The sequence below is a fragment of the Grammomys surdaster genome, unplaced genomic scaffold (assembly GCF_004785775.1).
Source record: "Grammomys surdaster isolate TR1022 unplaced genomic scaffold, NIH_TR_1.0 126163, whole genome shotgun sequence".
Classification (NCBI taxonomy): Eukaryota; Metazoa; Chordata; class Mammalia; order Rodentia; family Muridae; genus Grammomys; species Grammomys surdaster.
The window spans coordinates 7,255,658-7,276,828 of record NW_021620970.1 but is presented as its reverse complement, the minus strand read 5'-3'; the positions used below and the strand labels follow the sequence as shown (position 1 = coordinate 7,276,828).

General features: G+C 41.8%; 1 protein-coding gene across 2 annotated transcripts; it reads left to right on the top strand.

Moving 5' to 3' along the window:
• The first annotated feature begins 1,606 nt into the window (after positions 1-1,606).
• On the top strand, positions 1,607-19,045 carry Dtd2 (D-aminoacyl-tRNA deacylase 2). 2 transcript variants are annotated; one of them, XM_028757479.1, is made up of 4 exons: positions 1,607-1,733; positions 3,161-3,230; positions 8,117-8,387; positions 18,574-19,045. In XM_028757479.1, the coding sequence occupies exons 1-4, from the start codon at positions 1,623-1,625 to the stop codon at positions 18,626-18,628; spliced, it is 507 nt and encodes a 168-aa protein (XP_028613312.1). In that variant the 5' UTR covers positions 1,607-1,622; the 3' UTR covers positions 18,629-19,045. The 2 variants fall into 2 exon arrangements, with proteins under 2 accessions (XP_028613312.1, XP_028613311.1); XM_028757478.1 differs by lacking the exon at positions 18,574-19,045 and having other exon boundaries at positions 1,610-1,733; positions 8,117-8,709.
• Positions 19,046-21,171: the final 2,126 nt, after the last annotated feature.

Here is a 21,171-nt window from a genome sequence, read left to right as displayed (position 1 = left end):
CCACTCGAGAAGGGGAAAATCATTCCTACTTCTAGAACCTAGCCAAATTCCCGGGTGGGGGGAGTGAGATCATGGGGTCTTAGATGAGAATCTACTACATACCATAACTGCACTAGAGCAATGGAATTTCTAATCACATTCTCAATCTTATCCTTATATCCACTGGTGAGTGTAACTCTCACCACTCACCAGGGAAGCTTCTCTTTACAGCAAATAAGAATCGTCACAGAGAACCACAACTGGACACAATTCGGAGACCAAAGGATTGTGGGAAGCCCAGCCCCAGTGGCTACATCTACATCACGTCACATTGCATCTATGGCTCAAGGAACATCTCAGAAGAGGAAGCAGAAAGATTGTAAGAGACAGAATACCAGGATGTCTGCTGCAAAAACAAATCTCTCATAGAAACGACTGCATAAATGAAGCCCGAACAAAGGCAATAGGACATCTCAATAGATTCCACCCCTAGACAAAGAATTACAGGCAGCTAGTGACTACACAGAAAGAGAATTAACCTCTCCTATGAATGAGCCCCCTAACTGGTCACCCAGTACAAAGGGATCAGCTCTGAAACCATATACACAAGAACAACAAAAACAGACTCAACAGGTTGTATTTATATATTTGCACATACATAAAGTAGCTATAATAATTGAAGAAAAGGGTTAATAATGTGAGGGAAAATGAAAGAAGTTAGGGGCAGAGACTTGGGAGGGGCGGGGAAGGAATGTGAGTATAATTATATTTGAATTAAAATGTGTGTAAATGAAAAGTTAAAATAATAAAAAAAGAATTGGTTCCCCCCCCCCCAGTGCATTCATATACTTTATAAACACCCTTCTGCAACTATGGAATCAGAATGACTTGTAGCCTTTCTGATATAGAAGACAACACTGCTTTGAGTGGGCAAAATATATTTTGAAAGACTTCTAGCTTTTTGCTCAGTGGCTCTCAACCCTCCTAATGCAGCAACCCTTTAATAGTTTCTCAGGTGCCATAAAATGATTTTCATTACTACTTCATAGCTGTAATTTTGCTACTGTTATGAATCAAGATGTAAATCTTCCCCCCCACCACCACCCAAAAGGTGACCCACAGGTTAAGAACCTGTTTTAGTTCCCTCTCTGCCTGCTTTGAGATCAATTGATTATTTCATCCTAGTTATGTCTTTACAATGAACATAGTACGGATTTAACTCTGACTTACATCCTTTGCAACATCTGGAAACCTAAGCTTTCTGAGGTGAAAAATGTTTCTTCAAATGATAGGTAGCAGAGCCCGACGGTGTGGGGGTGGGGCTGTGGGCGGGCAAACCTGTAATTCCTGCAATCGGAAGGAGGGGGAAGTTCAAGGTCAGCCTCAACTACTCGGATAGCAACCCCGGCTCTATGAGACCATATCTCCAAAAACAAAGTATTCGAGGATGAGATTAAGTTAAAGAAGGAGGGAGGGAGGGAGAAAGGGGGAGCTCTAAACAAAAACCCTCCGAGGGACTATAGCTAGCAGGTCAGATCCACATCCGGGACTCCCGAGAGCCAGGCAGAGGCTCCACCCTAAGAGGGCGGAGCCACGGGCAGTGGGAGGAGCGGATCCGAGCATGCGCAGCGCGGACCCGCGCCATGGCGGACGGTGGTCGTGAGGCACAGGCTCGTGCACTCCTGCAGCAGTGCCTGCACGCTCGCCTACAAGTGCGCCCGGCCGATGGAGACGCCGCGGCGCAGTGGGTGGAGGTAACGCCCGGCCCTATCCGCGGAACCGTGCTGGTCTTCCTGTCATCTCTCCTGGGAAGAAGAGCTTGTCCCTTTCCGTCTGCTCACCCCAGTGGGCTGCCTAGCTGTCTCTTTGGACTTGCTTCTGGTGGTGGCCTGTGCCCGACGGCTTCTCTCTGTAGCCCTCAGCCTGCGGATGATCTTTCTGCCTTAGTATCTTAAGTGTTTAGGTAACAGCGTAAGCCACCTCGCCAAGCGAGTCTCAGAATTTTTAGGGAATCTCACTTCCAGTATTTAGATTCCATTATTCTGCAATGCAGGGCTGGTCACCACCACCTGTAACTCCGGCTCCGTGGGATCCGAGGACCTCCTCTAGGCATGACAGACACCTGCCATTGTACACAGACACACAAGTGCACATAATTAAACTAAAATCTTTTTCCAGGTAATTCAAACATGAGTGCAGAGCTTTATTTACATAGAAAACCATTAGAACCAGAAAGATTTCGTTGAATGTTAATGCCGCCAATGGTTGAGTCCCAAACATGTATAAAGCATGCAAAATGCTTTGGAAGTTAAGGCATGAAATAAACTGTGCGTCTGCCTTCCTATTTGTTCTTATATAGCATTTGGTAAGCACCTGTGTCGTACTTACCATGAGCTCAGCACTGTTTTAAGTAGTTTGCACTTGTTAACTCATTTCATCTTTGCGGTGGCTTCTGAATCAAGTGAGTGAAGGAAATTAACGTAGAATCGATTCCCTCAGCGGTAGCAACGAAGTCATTTATCACTTATTTTCTTGTAGTCTGTCTTACAGGAACTAGTAAACAAATATTCAAGTCATTAGGTAAAATGAGTAAGTGTATATTCCTGATAACAACCAACCTTTTCCTATAGAACTTATCATAAAATGTCATTTTCAAAGCCTAATCATTGAGTTTTCTTAAGGCATTGACCACAATAACAGAAAAAGCAATTGAACAGTTCCTGGAGTTTGTAAAAATAAGACTCTATGTGGGTCCACTCTCTTTAAATAAGTGACTTAGGGGGAAATAAAAAGTAACATCAGAAGACACCAATAACACTTGCTTATTCAACGTCCCCATATGGGAAAAGGAGAATCATTTGATGTTGAATAAATCATCCTGTAACTCTTTCTGTGTGTCTGGCAGGGTTTGGGGGAGGCTGTTTGAAAGCTCTGCTGACTCAGTGGAAATAAATGCAGGTGTGGTTTGTAATGTTCACCTCTCTTGACTCTATTGTAATCTTTTACATAAGCACGGTGATTAAGACTTGGCCAAGATTGTTTTGTTTCTCATAATTTACTTAGAATTCAAGACCCTCCTTATTCCATTCCCTTGGCTTGTAGACACTGTGAAATGTTTCCCAGTGAGCTGTTTCTCTGTAGACTCCTTCCTAATCTGAATTCCTGTGGTCATTTCTCACAGATTCGGAGAGGATTGGTGATCTATGTGTGTTTCTTCAAGGGAGCTGACACAGAACTTCTTCCCAAAATGGGTATGTGTTTTCTCTCTTCTCACAGCTAGAGGGGCTTGAGGATGTTGTACTGAAACTCTTTATGATGTGGGACGAATAAAGGAGCAAAGATAGAACTACTGTGAGCAAATGAACCAAAATATTCAAAACAACTCTGTGTTGCTTTAGCTGGGTTCTGTACACCAAAATATTCAAAACAACTCTGTGTTGGTTTCAGCTGGATTCTGTACACTGTTGGTTTCAGCTGGATTCTGTACACTGTTGGTTTCAGTGGGATTCTGTACACTATTGGTTTCAGTGGGATTTTGTTTGGTTTTTAGGGCTTTGGGTTGAACTTGTCCATGTTAAGCAAGTGCTCAACACTGACCTATAACCTCAGCCAAGAAGCATAATTTATTTTATTTTTTACCTTTTCCGCTTTGGTTTGCTATAGTGTTATAGTGCCCCGTGTTGAAGCCGGGGCCTAGAGCATGATGGGAAAGTGCTCCACCACTGTACTGTATCCTAAGTCCCTTTTTAGTAACTAACATCCAAAGAAAAACACTTTGAATGAAAAAAAATCTGTAATAAGTCCGAATTCTTTGCAAACTAATAATTTTTTTAATTTAAAAAAAATCTTAAAGTCTTGACCACAGTTTACCTTCAGTTCCTTCTGTATCCCAGAAAGGGATTGAGTGTACAGTCTTTATGCTGCAGCCTCTGGATTAGCTTGGAGTGCAGACCCAGCGCAAGGAACATGGGGTGATTGGGTGGTTTATTCTTTCTTTTCTGTTTTCAGTGTGTATTGGTGTTTTGTGTAAGTGTATGTCTGTTTACCACATACATGCTTGATGCCCTCAAAGGCCAGAAGAGGGCATAAGATCCCCTGAAACCGGAGTTACAGAGAGACGTGAGCTGCCCTGTGGCCACTGGGAATTGAACCAGGGTTCCCTGGAAGAGCAGCAGCAGCTCCTAACTGCTGAGCCATCTGTGCGGCCCCAAGAAACATGATCCTAAATTGTGTTAGTGTATTAATAATATTGCTTATTGTAAATTTTAAAGAACGTGCATATGATGGAACTCTTTTAAAACATCCCAGTGTTACAAATGGTTTGTAGACTGCTTTAGAAGATAGACACATAAGCCCTTGTGCACAGCACAGTTCTGCCCAGAGTACAGAAGGCTGTGAGAGTACAGTGGCCATGGAGATCCAAGCAGACGTGTGCTGCTTTCTTTATCAGGCTCTGTGTGGGGTGTGTGTGTGTGTGTGTGTGTGTGTGTGTTCTACAAAGTGATAGGTTTTATAGATGTTTATCATAAACTTTGACTTTCTTTACTTCCTGTTACCCTCTGTTGTTCCTCTCATGCCACCATGGTCCCTTCCCTGTCTCCGTCGGATAAGAGCACCCCTAATGGGCAATAGAGGACAATGTATTACAGCATGTGTGTCCAATCAAATCTGGACCATGCAGGCTTATAGCATTGATAGAGGAGAATTTATAGCAACCATTTTTGTAGGTTTTTGTATAAACATATAAATATAGTTCTGCTAGTTCCTTAACTAAACTTAGTGTTAATACCCAAACTTAGATAAAAATAAACCCATAAAGCCATACATCCTCTGAGGACAGGGGAAACAGGGTAAATCCTCCAGGATCACAGAGCAATAACTCACCTGCTACAGCTTTCCGGTATCATAAGGAGTTCATGGCCCAGCATATTCCTTCTGATAGATAATTCCATAGGTTCAGACATACTGAATCAAATCATAGTTAAAAAGTAGTATTTGGTCCAAAAATTATGTACAGGAAAAAAATCTAAAATGATGGGACTATTCCTAAGCTTGGAGTTGGCTTGTATGCTCCTCATTAGTAAAATATAGCACATACTAGTTAGATTGATAAGATATTTAATTAAGCACAGTAGCATGTACCTGTAGTTACAGCTACTTATGAGGCTGCAGCAAGGGAATCCCGTGATCCTGAGATTGGAGACCAGCCTGAACAAGAAAGCAAGATATGTCACAAAGAAAAGCAGTGCAGACAGACAGTCAGGGCTCACAGGAATTAATCTAGCCAAGAGGAGAGTAGTGAAACTCATGGGCAGATAACCCACTGATGACATCTTAGTCAAAAGTCAACCAGTAGAGGAAATTGTATGCTTATATTTCGACCATTCTTGATGACTTTGTCAAAGCATGAAAACAATACTTAAGAAAGGACTGCATGATGGGTAAGGATAGAAAACTTGTAACCAACAGTTTGACATGTGAATCTAGAGGATAATAAGGAGCCTTTGAAGGCTTAAGGAAAGAAAATAAAGCTCCTTCTGTTGGAGAGGGAGTCTGTGAAATCCTGATGTTGAGGTGTTAGACATTCTCTTTGTTTTCCTAAGTTAGTATTTCACCCTGGTCATCTTTGTTGTCGACAGGAATGTAATAAGAGTCTTCAAGCACAAAAGTAAAATGTTGGTCATTTGTAGCCAAGAAATAGTGGCCCATGCCTTTAATCCCAGAACTCCAGAGGCAGAAGCAGGCAGATCTCTGAGTTCAAGGTCAGCCTGGTCTACACAGTGAGTCAGGGATACACAGAGAAACCCTGTCTCAGAAAAACGAAGATTGACTTTGCAAAGCTGTGTCATGATCTTAATGTCTTAATCATAATGAGGTAAAGTGAATCCATGAAACCCAGCCTTCATTTTGTGTCTTAGTGACTAAACCTGTGTGCTTCTGTCTTTCTTTATGAGGTCACTCTAAATACGTGGGTAAGATTGTGGTGAATGAAAGCAAGCACAGAGGACGCTACCTTAAGTCTTTTAATGACTAGTCTAACAAGTTTATCATTCTCAGTAAAGGACTGTATGGGTAAGAATCACGTTCAGCAGCTTGAAGTACAAGCAAAAGAACCATTTATTATTGAGAGCTTAGTTTGTATGCCCCTGTCTTCCGTAAGTGAACGGTGTGAGGAGGTTCTCTGTGTGAAGAGGTTCTCTTAAAGCCTCACACGTGCTCATGGGTTTAGACCTTTCCAGCCAAGCTTTATGTACACTGGGAGAATAACCAGTTATACTCCATATAGCCTGAAGTATATGTCCATGAAATCTGAAATATCATAGCTAAAACAGAAATGTGTAGAGTCTTCCTCAGTTCATCTTCAATATAATTGTACTGTGATCAGTGGTCTGCCAAAGCTTAATTTCGTGTCTGTGTTATTGGAGGTATTTGATTAATAACCTGTCTTATAATCTTTAAGTTTCTACCACACTCTTAATTATTGTCTCATTTCAATTCAACTTGCTTCTATTTCTCTTTGTATTGCCTCTTCTTCTACATATACACATGTGAGTTCTCAGTTAGAGCCAGTAGAGGGAGGTATATGAAAGTCTAATAAAATGGTATTAGTGCTCATTGCCAGTAATCCAGAATTGCTAATTTAGGAGTCTGAGGCCTGAGTAGCTAAATAGTGATTTCCATAGGAATGAAGTGTTCAGGAGACTTCCTGTTTCCTGAGATTAATCAGTGGGGCTGCTGGCTGATGGTACCTCTTCACAACAGGGAATTACAAAGGCGTTTAAAGAGAGATGTTAGTTAATGAAAAGCAGTGGGGCTTGTAGCATAGGTTAGGAACCAACTGATTTTTACCAGGTTAAATGCATGACTTGTGGAGTAGGAAAATATACCAAATCCTTACTGATGTTTACTGTAGGATGTGAAGTAACTGAAATCGACCAAACTAGAAAGCGTACCATTAAAAATTAAAAAAAAAAAAAGTCTGTGTAGCCCTAGCTGGGCTGAAGCTCACAGAGTTCTGTCTGCCTCTACACACACGCAGTACTGAGACTATAAGGTTTATAGAATTCCTTTGCTACTTGTTCTGTTCTTCATAAGAAGAATTCATTTTTACCTTTGTGAAGGGACTGGGAACCTAAGTGTAGATGTAGACATCTCGGTTTATACTTCAGAATGGTTAAAGTTGAAATAGTTTAGGTTTCTAGATACGCATAGATGTTTACGGTAGTTTGGATAAACAGTCTTATTATGCTTATAAAAACATTGCCATGGGTTTTTTGTTTTGGATTTGAGAGGGGTGAGATTTTATTTGTATGTATGTGTATGGCTGTTTTGCCTGTCTCTGTACCATGTGCAAATGTTGCCTGCAGAGGCCATAAGAGGGCATCAGATCCTCTGGTACTGGAGACAGAGACAGCTGTTAGCTGTTACGTGAATGCTGGGAACCAAATCTCCATCCTCTGGAAGAGTAGTCAGTACTTTTAATAACCACGTCTTCTCCTCAGCCTCCCATTTACATATATATATGCACATACATACATATATGTACCTATGTGCACATACATATATATGCACATACATATATACATATACTTATATACACATACATATTCATATACATAGAAGCTGCCAGTACCTTTTCTTTACTTTCTCATCTCTAATAGTGAATTTCACCTTTACATTTTCCCAATAGGCCTTATTTATAAAATGTTAGTTCGTGTTAATATTGCCTTAAATTTTGAAATTACAAAATCATTGGTTTATAATGGAATGAACCAACCATTTGTTTAAGAAATGAAAGGAGCAGAGAGATAAACATCCATGCGTTCCCACAGGCAACGGGTTCCAGTGTGCGTCTACTTCTTTGAATGTGGGTCTTCTGGGCTAAACTTTGTATAGGTGAGTCTAGCTATCAGGTCAGATTTGAAGCACCTTGGTATTCTCTGTATAGCTAGCATTCAGAATTTTCTGTGTTTTTTGTGCTCGGGCTGTGTTGTTCAGTGAAGCCCTTTGTAACGTCTTCAGACTGGGTTTGCATACTAGGTTTCAAATATGAAACTTGGTAGCCAACTAACAGATTGATGGTTTTCTTCATGTTTGTTTTCCCCTTCAAAATGTTTTGCCTCTTTTCTTTACCCAGTCAATACGCTGTTAAATGTGAAGTTAAGTGAAACGGAAAGCGGCAAGCACGTCTCAATCCTAGATCTGCCTGGCGACATTCTGATCATCCCACAAGCCACCCTCGGAGGCCGGGTGAAAGGACGGAACATGCAGTACCACTCTAACTCCGGAAAGGAGGAGGGCTTAGAACTGTACTCCCAGTTTGTGAGTCTGTGTGAAAAAACCGTGGCCAACAACAGCAAGTGTGTAGAAGCGGGGGTTGCGGTGGCGCACGGCACGTACGGGAACCGGCAAGTGTTAAAGCTGGACACCAATGGACCGTACACGCACCTCATTGAGTTTTGAAAAGTTCCGTGCCATGTCGCTTCCTGTATACGACGACCTGGACTATATAGTTAGGTTTTTGGGTTGTTTTGGGGTTTTTTGTTTTTGTTTGTTTGTTTGTTTGTTTGTTTGTTTTCCTCATTCATCTTGAAGTCACAGATCTGCAACATATTTAGGCAAGAAAATCCTTTGTTCAACCGGGACATAATGGCACATTCCTTTAATTCCAGTGCCCAGGAGGCAGAGGCAAGCAGATTTCTGTGAGTTGGAGGCCAGCCTGATCTATATATCGAGGTCTAGGGCAGCCAGGACTACACAGAGAAACTCTGTCTCCAAAAACAAAAAGTTAAATATTTATGCTGGGCATAGTAGTGTACATGCCTTTAATTCCAGCACTTGAGAGGCAGAGACTGGTGGATCTCTGTGAGTTCGAGGACAGCCTGGTCTATATTGTGAGTTCTAGGATAGGCAGAGCTACATGTGAGATCCTGTCTTGAAAAAAACAAAATAAATAAATAAATAAAAAGTAAATAAATAAATATTAGAAATTTAAGATACTTTTTAAAGTGAAAAGTAAATGACGTGAATTAGCTATCTGAGGGAGCTGCTGGAGTCTTCCTGTGTCCTAGACTTTCTTAGTCTGTGTTTTGATGCTTTAGATCCCTAGTGGTCGCAAACTCCAAAATCCCTTTTTTTATAGCTTTCCTACTGTTCTATTTTGAAACTTAAGAATCAATAACTTGAGCTCATTGTCCTTAGCTTTTGTTTTATTGATTCACAACACAGTTGTTGAAATGTAATAAACTATTCATAAGCTTAGAAACGCCAATTTTTCTTAAAGCCTCTCCAAGGACATGTGTATGTCTTTCAAAAAAAAAAGATTACATTGCTTACTTTAAATCGTTCTGATTTCATGCTCAGGTGAAATGCTGACTCACACACAGCCCTAGATATGGTTCAGGCAATTCTCCTTACAAAAACTGCCTGAGGTACTTGTGGAGCATGGCGCTTCAAGTGCGGGGAAGGTTGTTACTGAGAATTGATGGCAGACAGGGGAAAAGGAGAAAAACAAGAGACTTGGAAGTAACTTCAGCTTAGCTTTCGGTGTACACGCTCACTCTACCTTCATAGCTCTAATGAGGACAGCACTATAGAAAGAAAGACACGTCATTTTCTGCAATTCATCCAATATGGCAGAATCATCTCTGCCCTCTAGTGTTTATAGCGAGACTTGCTGAGATCAACCTTGATGAAGGGTCTGCTCCTCTCCTTACCAGTTAATAGGTTTACTTACTGAGTTAGGCCCAAGCAGAACTGCCCCTAACTTGGATGCCTAGAGGCTCGCCTGGAGCTGCAGTTACAGGTGATTGGGGCTGATGTGGGTGCCAGGAATCCAACCGAGGCCCTCTAAGGAAGCCGTGCTTGCTCGTAACCACTGAGAAGTGTTTTTAATCTTTGCCACCACCCAGAAGTGTCTATTCATCTTTCAGTTTTGTAACTGGGAACCACTTGTAGAAAATATTTATGTAAGGTGGAATATGTGGTTTTGATGTCTTAAACACATTCCTATAATGTAAAATGGGGGGACCGGAGAGGTGGGTCAGCGGTTCCGAGTACATATTACTCTTAAAGAAGCAGCATTCAGCTCTCAGTATCCACATCAGGCAGTTGATAGCATCCTGTTGCTCCAGCTCCAGGACTCTAACACACACACACACACACACACACACACACACACACACAATGAATCCCATCTTTATCCTTCCTTCATTGCTTCACATTATAAAGAAGGCATGCTATCACAGAGGATGCCCGTAAGGGGGATGAGCCATACATCAGCCCTGTGTAATAGCTTCCCTAAGCTGCTAAACATAAGCATGCAGCAGCCCTGGTTGGTGGAACAATAGGATCAGCTCCCTAAGTTACAGCTACGTTCTGCGTAGCACTTGTGTAAGTCTGCTAAACTCAGGGACCCCTACTCTCTAAGGTCAGAGACCCCTCCCCTCCTCTCTAAAGTCCATAAATGTCGGACCCTTTGTTCTGCCAGTCCCTGTTAGGGATTCAGCCCAGCCTCCCCCACTGTGAATGGCAGCTTTGCTAAAGAATATTTCACCAGAAAGGAAAAAAAAAAAACAAGACACACCAATTATGAATACTATCTATGCTAATGATTTGTTGGCTCCATGGTGAAGGAATAAACATTACCGAATATAAGTATAAAATAAAGTATCCCATGCTACTTGTCTTGAGAATGACAACTTCACTGAAGTTACAAGAGAAAATGTCAGATTTTGCCTCACAGTGACCGACACTGCAGAGGACCTGATATGAGATTTACTAATACAACACCACCACTTGCTAGAACCGCAGTGCATTTATGAATCAGTAGACATTGGAGATGGTTTAGCTTGGGACCCCATTTGGTTTGGGTCATGCACACTCACCTTCTTGTGAAGCACGTTGCAGCCTAGTTTCTTCACCCGTACACACTATGCTCACACACCCTCTCCCACAGCTCACATAGCAACCCCAGAGTGCCCTCGGACTGCCACTTGCATCAGACTGCCATACTCCCATATCTGAACAATAACATAAGTTTCCTCCACCCCCGGTAAATTAAGTGGTTTCTAGTCCATGTTATCTTCAAAGTATCAGAGTAGGAAGAATAGGGTTTAACCTGAGCTAATTGTGGGTGTATGTCCAGTGAGGCAAAACTGCTCTGTAGTAAACTTTTAAAGAGATTCTGCTCTTTACAAACTTCTGTCTCTGCGAAATTGGGCACACAGATGATTAAAATCCTGTGTGTTATTGGAAGGGACAGGCATGGTAGGAAAAATAAATGCATGGCCTATCACTCAGGGTAGAAACCACCCAGATTACTCCCCTTAATAGCTAACTTCCCCACTCTTGAACCCCATAAAGAGACTCCTCAAGCAAGTCCAGCATATTAATTATATTTACTTATTTATGAGATTTTAAAAATGAATATGGGTATTTTGCCTGCAGCATGTCTGTATACCACATGCATGCCTCAAGAAGTAGAGTCACAGTTAGCTGGCTGTTAGCCACCATGTGGGTGATTTGGGAACTGAACCCAAGACCTTTAGAAGAGCGCCAGGGTTCTTAACCACTGAGCCACCTCAGCAGCCCTAAGACCTATAGTTGTTTAGTTTATTGAAATAAGAGTAGTTTCGGAAGAGGAAGAGTTGCTAGAAATGTTTTCTTTTCATTCTGAACAGACACCTTGATAGTGACTTTAAATACATGTCCATTTTGATGGCTCCTACCTTCTTGGCAACCTGTCTTCAAGGCTGTATTTCTAGAATATGCCTTTATCTAAGGTACCACAATGTTTAAAAGCTGTTGTAACTCTTTATCTTCAGGACAAAGTCTACACACTAGAGGTTGGATCAAGGCTTCAAATACAGTCAGCCAACTGTAGTGTGTTCTGACTACCAAGAGTAAATTTCTAGCATGAAATTATTCTCTTGTGATAACAGTGTGGTTGTTATCCTCCAAAACAAGTGACATAGAATCCTGTATTATTTGATATTGCTATCTGGTAACTTATTCTATCACTGTGGAGCCAACACATTATTAACGTAGACACTATTCATAGGTCAGAACCTTGGGAAGTAGCTTGCAAAGAAAGAGCAAAGTCCAAGAGGCCAAAATCTCTACAGATAGCAGAGAAACAGAAAGACAAGAAACATTGTTGAGCAAAGGTACTTTTCAATACATAAACACGAGGCAAGCAGGATGGCTCAGGGGGTAAAGGTACCTGCTACCAAGCTTAATGACCTGAGTTTAATTCCTGGGACTGAGGTTGCAGGAAAGAACCAACTGCCAGAAGTTGTCATCTGTCCTACACACAGACACACTACACACACAGACACACTACACACACACACTCACACACACACACATAGACACACTGTGACACAGTGTGTCACAAATCAGTCACAAAATTAGTCAATAAATAAAATATGAAAAACAGTTACAAATACTAAAAAAAAATAACACAAGGTCAGAGGAGAGACCTGCAAACCTAACAGTTACCCGTTTTCAGAACATATACAAATGAAGTCTATCTTAGTTACTTTTCTATTGCTGTAAGGAGACACCATGACCAAGAGAACTTATGAATAAAGGTTTACTGGGGGCTTCTTAAGAGCTTCAGAGGATCATTCCATGACCATCATGGTGGGAGTGTGGCAGGAGGCAGGAAGCAGGCAAGCATAGTGCTGGAGCAGTAGCTGAGAGCTCACATATTGAGACTGTAACCATGAGAAAGAGAGAGAACCAACTGGAACAGCATGAGGTTCTAAAACCTCATAGCCACCCCAGTGACACACCTCCTCCAACAAGGCCACACCTCCTAATCCTTCCCAAACAGTTTCACCAACTGGGGATCAAGCATCCAAGCATGAGCCTATGGGAGCCGTTCTCATTCACTGTTCAGTCTTTGCAATAGTAAGGATTCTTATATTTTTGTAGTAGACACTATCTCAGCCAGACTCACCAAGGGAATCTGTGAAAATGCAGTTCTAAATCACAGTCTTAGGAGTCTAAATCTCTCTAGTCATCAATCTTCCTGCCCAGGGACTCTTGCTCGAATTAGAAACCCAGACCCATCACTCAGAACCAAGACCAAACTTCTAAGGCTGGTATCAAGGGGTTTTGTGTTGGTTTCTTGCAATTATTTATAGTGAGGGGATTCACAGCACAAGGCCAGTGTGGAGGTCAAAGAACATTTTGCAAGGATTGGTTCTTTCTTTCCATCATGTAGGTCCCAGAGATTGAATTCAGGTAGCCAAGCCTGGCAGCTAGGGCCTTTACCTTACCTGCCCTGGTCTTTTGTAACATGGCTTCTCAGAGCTTTGCTATGAGTCTAGCATCATTTTTCAGGTCACATCCTTACTTCGTTGTCCTCTTTCCTCTTGTAAATCCATCATCATTTGCTCTGTAGCTTCAGGCAATCTCTTCCATCCCCACAGGAATTCGTCTTGCCACCATCCTTCATGTTATATGTGCGCCAATCCTGAAACCAGTGATGTGCTGTGAGTACCTTTTATCTCTGGACTATGAGAATAACAGTGGCCAGACAGCATGAAGTCTAAATATCTCCTACAGCTCTGCCTCAGTAATGTGCCCGCTACCATGTTTGGTATTCCCAGTGAGCTTTATCAGAGGCAGTGGTGGAGGTGTACCAGTGGCCAGAATACTCTTGATTTTGGTTCAGTTATTCTGTTAATTCCCAGTGGATTTCTTAGTTATGAAGGAATAAAGGTTAGCACTCCAAGAAGCAAGTTTACTATAGCTGCACCTTGCTTTCCTGTCCTATTTGACTCCAGAAGAGTGTTGTACCAATGAAAACAAGAGATGTGTGTGCGTTCTCAAGGCTCACTCTAGTATCTTTCTACTATAGTACAACTATCTGTGTGGAAGCTTTGACTATAAAAAGCAAAGCATCCTTGGAACACAGAAGTTAAGAACCATGTAAGGAGACATATTTGAGTCTTTCTGTGAAATAAACTACGAAACAAGGATTGCATTCACAAATAATGAATTCGATGTAACAAGCTTTATTAATCTAATCTCAGAATAAAGCAGTTCTGGGGTATGCAACACACAGCAAATGCTGACGTCCCCGTATGTGGGAGGGAGAGCCGTGCAGATCTCTGAGTTCAAGATCAGCCTGATCTACAAAGTTCCAGGCAAGCCACGGTTACATAGTAAGACCCTGGCTCAAATAAAGGTGGAACACTTAGGTTTAAGTACAGGTCAAGTACACCATAAGCAAGAAAATCTACAGAGGTGATATCACTAAAGTCACATGGCTGCTTCCCCAGAACTGAGATCAGTCTGGCCAGATGACTGCAAATATCAATGCCTGGATATCTCCAAATATGTACTCCAATCTTCTTTTCTGTCTCCCCATGCAGGTTGTGCTTGCTAGCCGTAGAACAGGACGGCATCTTTCTGGGTGACCTTATGTGGCCTATCAGTTAAGTAGGGCAGATTGGGAAGGTCCAGGCCTGCTTGAACTTCTCTGTCAGCCACTGGCTTCTGTCACTGTCGGAAGTACTCCCCTCCTCTGTGGTGCTTCTCTTCTCATAGTTAGAGACTATATTCCAGGAGTGGGCTGAGGCAGCCCCCAAATGTCCCAGCAATCTGGTGTCACAGGCATGATACTGGTGCTGCAGACTGAGTCTGCCCTTTACTAGATTTATTGATATGGATTAATTATTTGTACAGTGAGTATTTTACTCTGTATAAGCTTAATACAATTTGACCTATTTAGCCTTTCCCCTGAAAACAAAAAGAATTTGTATATTGCACCCTATGTAACAGTATTTGAGAACCATGCCTGTAGTTATGAAATTGTTAAGTCGTTTTTTGGGATTTTGTGCATTTGTTGTTCTTTTGGGGTTTTTTGGGTTTTGTTGTTCGTTTTTTTCTTTTTGGTTTGTTTTGTTGTTGTTGTTGTTGTTGTTTTGGAGAAGTTTCTTTTTAAGGATGTATCTAACAATACTACCAAAATGTAACTTTTGGGCTCAGACTTGAGATACTATTTATTTGAGCTTTGAATGACTGACTAGACTACAGCTCGTTCCCTTTCTGGCACTCTTTTTTTTTTTTTTTTTTTTTTTTTTTTTTTTTTTTCTTTTTTTTTGGTTTTTTGAGACAGGGTTTCTCTGTATAGTACTGGCTGTCCTGGAACTCACTCTGTAGACCAGGCTGGCCTCGAACTCAGAAATCCGCCTGTCTCTGCCTCCCAAGTGCTAGGATTAAAGGCGTGCGCCACCACTGCCCGGCTCTGGCACTCTTTTGATTTACTTTGAAGTCCTGATATAAGCTTCTTTGTGAGAAAATATGATCATCTTCAAAGCTTAATTCCCTCCGTGCCAAATTATAATCAGATAATGTCCTCCAGGCTTTTATCCCTTTCTGCCGAATGTACTTGCCTTTAATAACCCAAGGTGTTGAAAATGTTCATCTAGCTTTTGCTTCATACTACATCATGGACAATTTCTTTTCCATCATAGTCACAGTTCTGGATCTGCCAGTTAGCATAGAAGCTGAGGGCTGTATGAAGTGGTTTCAGACATGCTCCCTAACTGTAGGACCTCCTCCTGTTAGGTAGACACAGACATGCACAGGATAGTCTATGGTCCGTGATGTCTCAGCAAGGTTGTCTATCGAATGTAAAATAACAGAACACTTTTCACTTTGGTGGTAAATCTGTATGTTTATTTAAAAAAAAGGCAAAAAGATATACAGTCCAGCAAGATGGCTCAGCAGGTAAAGTCATTTGCTACAGGAGCCTGGTAACCTGAGTTTGATTCCTGTGTCCCACATAAAGGTAAAAGGAAAGAAACAACTTAACAGAGTTGCCCTCTGACCTCCATATATGTACTATAGCATGAGTACACATGTAAATACACACAATATAATAAAAAAAACTTTAAGTCATGACAATCTGGCCAACCTTTGAAGAATGAAAAGATCTGTCATCAGTACTAGGGATGAAAACAGAATTTCAAGCTTTGGACCAATAGGTAGTAAGAGGCTACTGGAGACTCTGAAAGCAAATGACATGATTGGGAATGGTTTCAGGGACTGGCTCTGGGTAACGTTCTTGTTGTGAGGATCTGAGTTCAGATCACCAGCACCCACATAAAGACCAGCGGTTGCAGCATGTATAACCTCAGAACCAGTGGGGTGGAAACAAGTGGGCCTGTGAGGGTTGCTTGGCTGTCAGATAAGGCTCAGTGATAGACCTTGCCTTAAAAATAAGACAGAGAGGTATCCAGCTGTGATGGTGGGGCATGCCTCTAATCCCTGCACTTAGGAGGCAAAGACAAGTGGATCTCTGAGTTCAAGGCCAGCTTGGTCTACAATGACTTCCAGGATAGCCTAGACTGTACTGGGAAACCCTGTCTCAAAAAAAAAAAAGAAAGAAAGAAAGAAAGAAAGAAAGAAAGAAAGAAAGAGGCAATTGAGGATAATCTTGACATTGCCCTTTCTAGGTGTCACTGTCTAGCCGCCATATGTGCCTACATGGTGAATGCTCATACACACACTCCATGTGTGCCTGCATGCTGAATGCCCGTACACATATAGACTAAATGAATAAAATGTAAAGGCTTACAAGAATTACCCAGGTTGCAGTATATAGGATTACAGAGAAAAGAGAATTCAGTGGTAGAGAGATGTACACTTTGGAGTAGTGGGACAGGAGATTAGCTCTCAATTATAATAGACTGGTGGCTTTCTATAACCATAGTAATGGGTATAATGAGGTAGTGCCTGAAATTTCAAAGAAAAATATACTCCAGAGCAGCTGGTTTGTTATGAGACTACATAAAAAGGGATTTTAAAATCACTCTAAAAGTTAATGCATGTGTTTCTGGGAAGATGGAGTCATACTTTAATCCACTGAGTTTTGAAGTAGCTGAAAATTTACCCACATGAAAATGTGAAGCAGTGTTAATTTTAAAATGATAGATGAAACTAAGACAGATTTAATCACACAGTCTTACTGACTGCCTGCTCTAACGAGTGTAGAGATGTACTCTAAAACCAGAGATACAGGTTCAGTCTCAAGAAGATCATAACAGTCTCAGACGGATGCCAAAACAGTTAACAGGGAATACAGAGAAACTAGCTGTGCCAAAAGAAAAGTTAAAAACAGCACTGTAGAGATGGAAGGATTTAAAACCCTGGCAAGCAAGATAACCTCGTACTTGGGATGGAAAGATGAGTATACAGCCAGTAAACAAATATAGCAAGATGCTAATTGTAGAATCTAGACGGTAGGGCTATGAAAACTGACTATGTCTAATATCTTAACTTTTCCCAGAGGCCAGGATTCTGTGTGAGCCTGATGCCTCTGCTGCAGTTTAAAAGACTCCTCAGATACCATACAGTTGCTTTGTGGGAACACCCATCTCACTCAGTGGGTTTTTTTAGCTGTAGAGAAAAGTTTTCAGTGGAGCCTAGTGCACAGATCTGTAATCCCAGCTACCGGGAAGGCTGGAGCATGAAGATGGCAGATGCAAAGGCAGTCTGGATAACTTAGTGAAAACTTGTTTTGAAAAAATTACTGAAGGGGGCAGAGCCTGGGACTACAGCTCAGTGGGGGAAGGTTTGTCTGACATATGCAGGACTCCGGGATTCATCTCTAATAAAACCAGCCTGCACCAAAAATGTCCCAAGTGATAGCCAACTGGACCAACAGCTCCTCCAGTCCCAAAGAAAGGTTGGTTTACTGTCACTGGATGTCTGACCCTGAAAATACAGAGCAGTCTTGTTCTAAGGGAGCTCGTGATTTGTACAGCTTCCCAGTACTCTCTATCAGAGTATGATCTAAAGGTTACCTGAATCACAAGTTCTTCAATAACACATTAAAGTGTAAATTCCTGCATCTCACCCCCGATCTCTGAGATTGGGGAGGAATTCATAATTTGTTTGTTTTATTGAGTGCCAGGAATTAAATCTGTGGCTTTACACATATTAGACAAAATACACCCTCCACTGAGCTGTCTCCCCAGCTCCTTTTTAAAATAGTTCTTTCATGTACTTATTTATTTGGGAATGGGAGATGTGTATGTTGTGATGTGTGTGTGGCAATCAGAAGACAACTTGCAGGGAACGGTTCTCTCTTCTCATCCTGTCAGTTCCAGGGATGGAACTCAGGTTGTCAGAGTTGGTAGTAAACAGCTTCACCAACTTTTACACCTTGACAGGGCCAGAATCTACATTTTAACAAGTACTTCTCCCCACCAGTGTCCCTTACACAGACTCAGATGTGAGAACTGATTGTATATGGGCACCGTCTGAACCAACAGTCAAGAGGCCTGTAATTCTGGAATCTCAGCTTTCCTGTAAATGCTACACTATTTGACATCTCTAGAATTCATCATAACAAGGGGGGAAATTGTACTTGATGAGTTATATGATCTGTTTCAGTCTTAACACTTTTTGTGAGTTATGAAAACTGCATCATTTATATTAGGAGTTAGTTGAACTTTAATCAAAACTGAACTGAAAAGGAAAAGTTAAAATTGAAGGCTATTTAATTCAGCTAGAATGTGAGTAGCTCATCAAAATTACTTGTACTTTGTGAGTGTTTGTTTGGATTTTAAGGTTGAGCCACAGAAGGAGCTGCAGGCAGTGCTCCCAGCCTTTGGATGATTCGTAGATCTCTTTCCCTGGTAGTGAACTGCTCACGCGAGCCAAGCCCGCCACACGTGCTAGCTACTCGGCATTTCTTGTCCACTGTTAATGAGACCATTCTCTTTTCCTTTCTTTCTCCTCTTTAAAAACAAACAAACAAACAAACATAAAACCTGGCTTCTCCTCTCTGGATCTCAGTAGAAGTCATGGCAAGTTTTAAAGTTCTATTTATAAGCAAAAATTAAAACATCTAGGCTGGACATGGTGCTGCATACCCTATTGATCTGAGCACTCCGGAGGCAGAGTCGGGTGGATCTCTATGAGCTGGAGGATAATCTGGTCTACGAAGTAAGGTCTAGACCAGCTAAGCTAAGGCCATATACAGAGACTGTGTCTTTAAATCCGAGGAAAGGAGGAGGAAGAAGAAAAGAAGAAGAAGAGGAGGAGGAGGAAGAGGAAGAAGAGGAGGCAAAGGAGAAAATAGAAGAAAAAGAAAGGAGGAAGAGAGGAAATAATAATAATAATGATAAAATAATAATAATAAAAAATGTCTGATATTTTTAAGCAATCATTAAACTTTGTGCCCTGAGCCATCAGATAGCATTTTTCTCCATTGTAAGTCAGGGCTAATTTTAGTCTACATATGATTTCAGAATATTGTTTAAATTACTACTCAGGAAGATGGGGAGATCACTCATTCTATGAGGTGCTTAAGGACCTAAACTCCATCCCTGGAACCTACATTTTTTTTTTAAAAAAAAAATGTCTAGACATAGTGATGCCCTTGTAATTGGAGCTCTGGAGAGCTGGAGACAGGTGGATCTGTGGGGCTTATGACTCAGCAAGCTGCAGGCCAATGAGAGACCCTGTCTCAAAAAAATAAGGTGGATGTTTTCATATGTTTTTCCAAATGGCCTACCTACTACTGTAGAAGCTTCCTAAAATGTACACATATATGAAAGGAAGTTACCAAATAATAGGAGAGACAGTGCACCAACTAGACAAATTATGCCACCAAGTAAAACTCCCAGTGCCAGAAATGGACTGAAACGTGTTGAATCATTGACCAAGGGCACCCCTTGGAAACACCCAAACATCACAGGCTATTGTCAAGGCTACTGGTTACACTTCACACCTGACAATAAAGGCCTGTTGTTGAAGACAGCACTTATACATGCTAGAGAACACAGACAAGTTTAGCTGGTGCCTAACTAGAAGCTTCAAGGCCGCTGATTAGTGTCTATAATGCTGGAAGGTACTCTGCATGCTACTGAAAAAGAAGGGTACTCATAAGTATCTCCCAGCTGCAATCCCAGGGACGACAGCAGTGACCTGCCTGCAAGACATACTGGTGCAATAGAGGTACAAATGTTACAGAAGTAACCAACCACTTTCTAATTGGATTTATCACCACCTCCATGAGATGGAATCCAAAACCTGACATTTCTGAAGTGGGCAAGAACCTGAGACTAGCTAAGTCATGGGCCTCAGGAAACTCCTACTACTGTTATTCTGGTAAAGGAATATAGCAAGAAAATTACTCCTGATGACATATTCCTATGCCCATAGATCAGTACCTAGCTCAACCCACATTGAGAAGCTTCCTCTTGCACCAAGTGTATACATGGCACGTGGATGTATATCAGACAAAACATCCACACAAGTAAAAAAATAAAATTCAGAAAATATGAGCATCCTTTCAGAGGAGGAGTAAGTAAAGAGAAATTTAAAGAGCAGAGGCAGTGTGGATCAAATCCCCTAAAAAATCCATAGATGGAGGAATGAGCGTGGAAAACTTAGGGCATCCCCTGAGACGGCAGGAGATGGCGGCCAGCGTAGGGTGAAGAGGAAGCTCTTAATAACAGCCTCAGACATCAAACCCTCCACTTTTTCTGGGAAAACAAGAACAAAGCCTCAATTATGTGGGGAAAGGGAAGGTAGAGTGAGGTGCTAGTGGGAGGCCAGAAATGAGTATCTGGCATAGCCACTGTGAGATACAGGTAAGCCAGCCAACCAGCTGAAGCTATGCTATAAATAATGCAGGGAATTTCTTGGCAGCCCGGGGGCAGATTGGCAAAAGCAGATGGCTGTGCTGATCCCAACCCAGCGACCGGCACTTAGGCAGTGCATTAAGGTCACGGAGTAGAAGAAGCTGAGCGCTAGTGTCTTAATTATGGTTTCTATTACTGGGATGAAACACCATGACTGAAAAGCAAGTTGGGGAGGAAGGGTTTACTCAGTTACACTTCCAGATCATAGTCCACCATTGGAGGAAGTCAGGACAGGAACTTAGGCAAGGCTGGAACCTGGAAGTAGGAGGTGATGCAGAGTTCATGGAGGGATGCTGCTTACAGGCTTGCTTCACATGGCTTGCTCAGCATTTCTTATAGAATCCAGGACCACCAGGCCAGGGATGACACCACCCAGAGTGGGCTAGGCCCTCACCATTGATCACTAATTGAGAAAATGTCTTATAGGCTGGATCTTATGAAGGCATTTTCTCAGCTGAGGCTTTCCTCTGTGACGGTAAGTTGGCATACAACATCAGCCGGTATAGCTAGTAAAACA

Coding starts and splice junctions, on each gene's coding strand:
- Dtd2 (XM_028757479.1), top strand. CDS start 1,623: ATGGCGGACGGTGGTCGTGAGGCACAGGCTCGTGCACTCCTGCAGCAG. Junction 1,734..3,160: donor CCGCGGCGCAGTGGGTGGAG/GTAACGCCCGGC, acceptor CATTTCTCACAG/ATTCGGAGAGGATTGGTGAT. Junction 3,231..8,116: donor AGAACTTCTTCCCAAAATGG/GTATGTGTTTTC, acceptor TTCTTTACCCAG/TCAATACGCTGTTAAATGTG.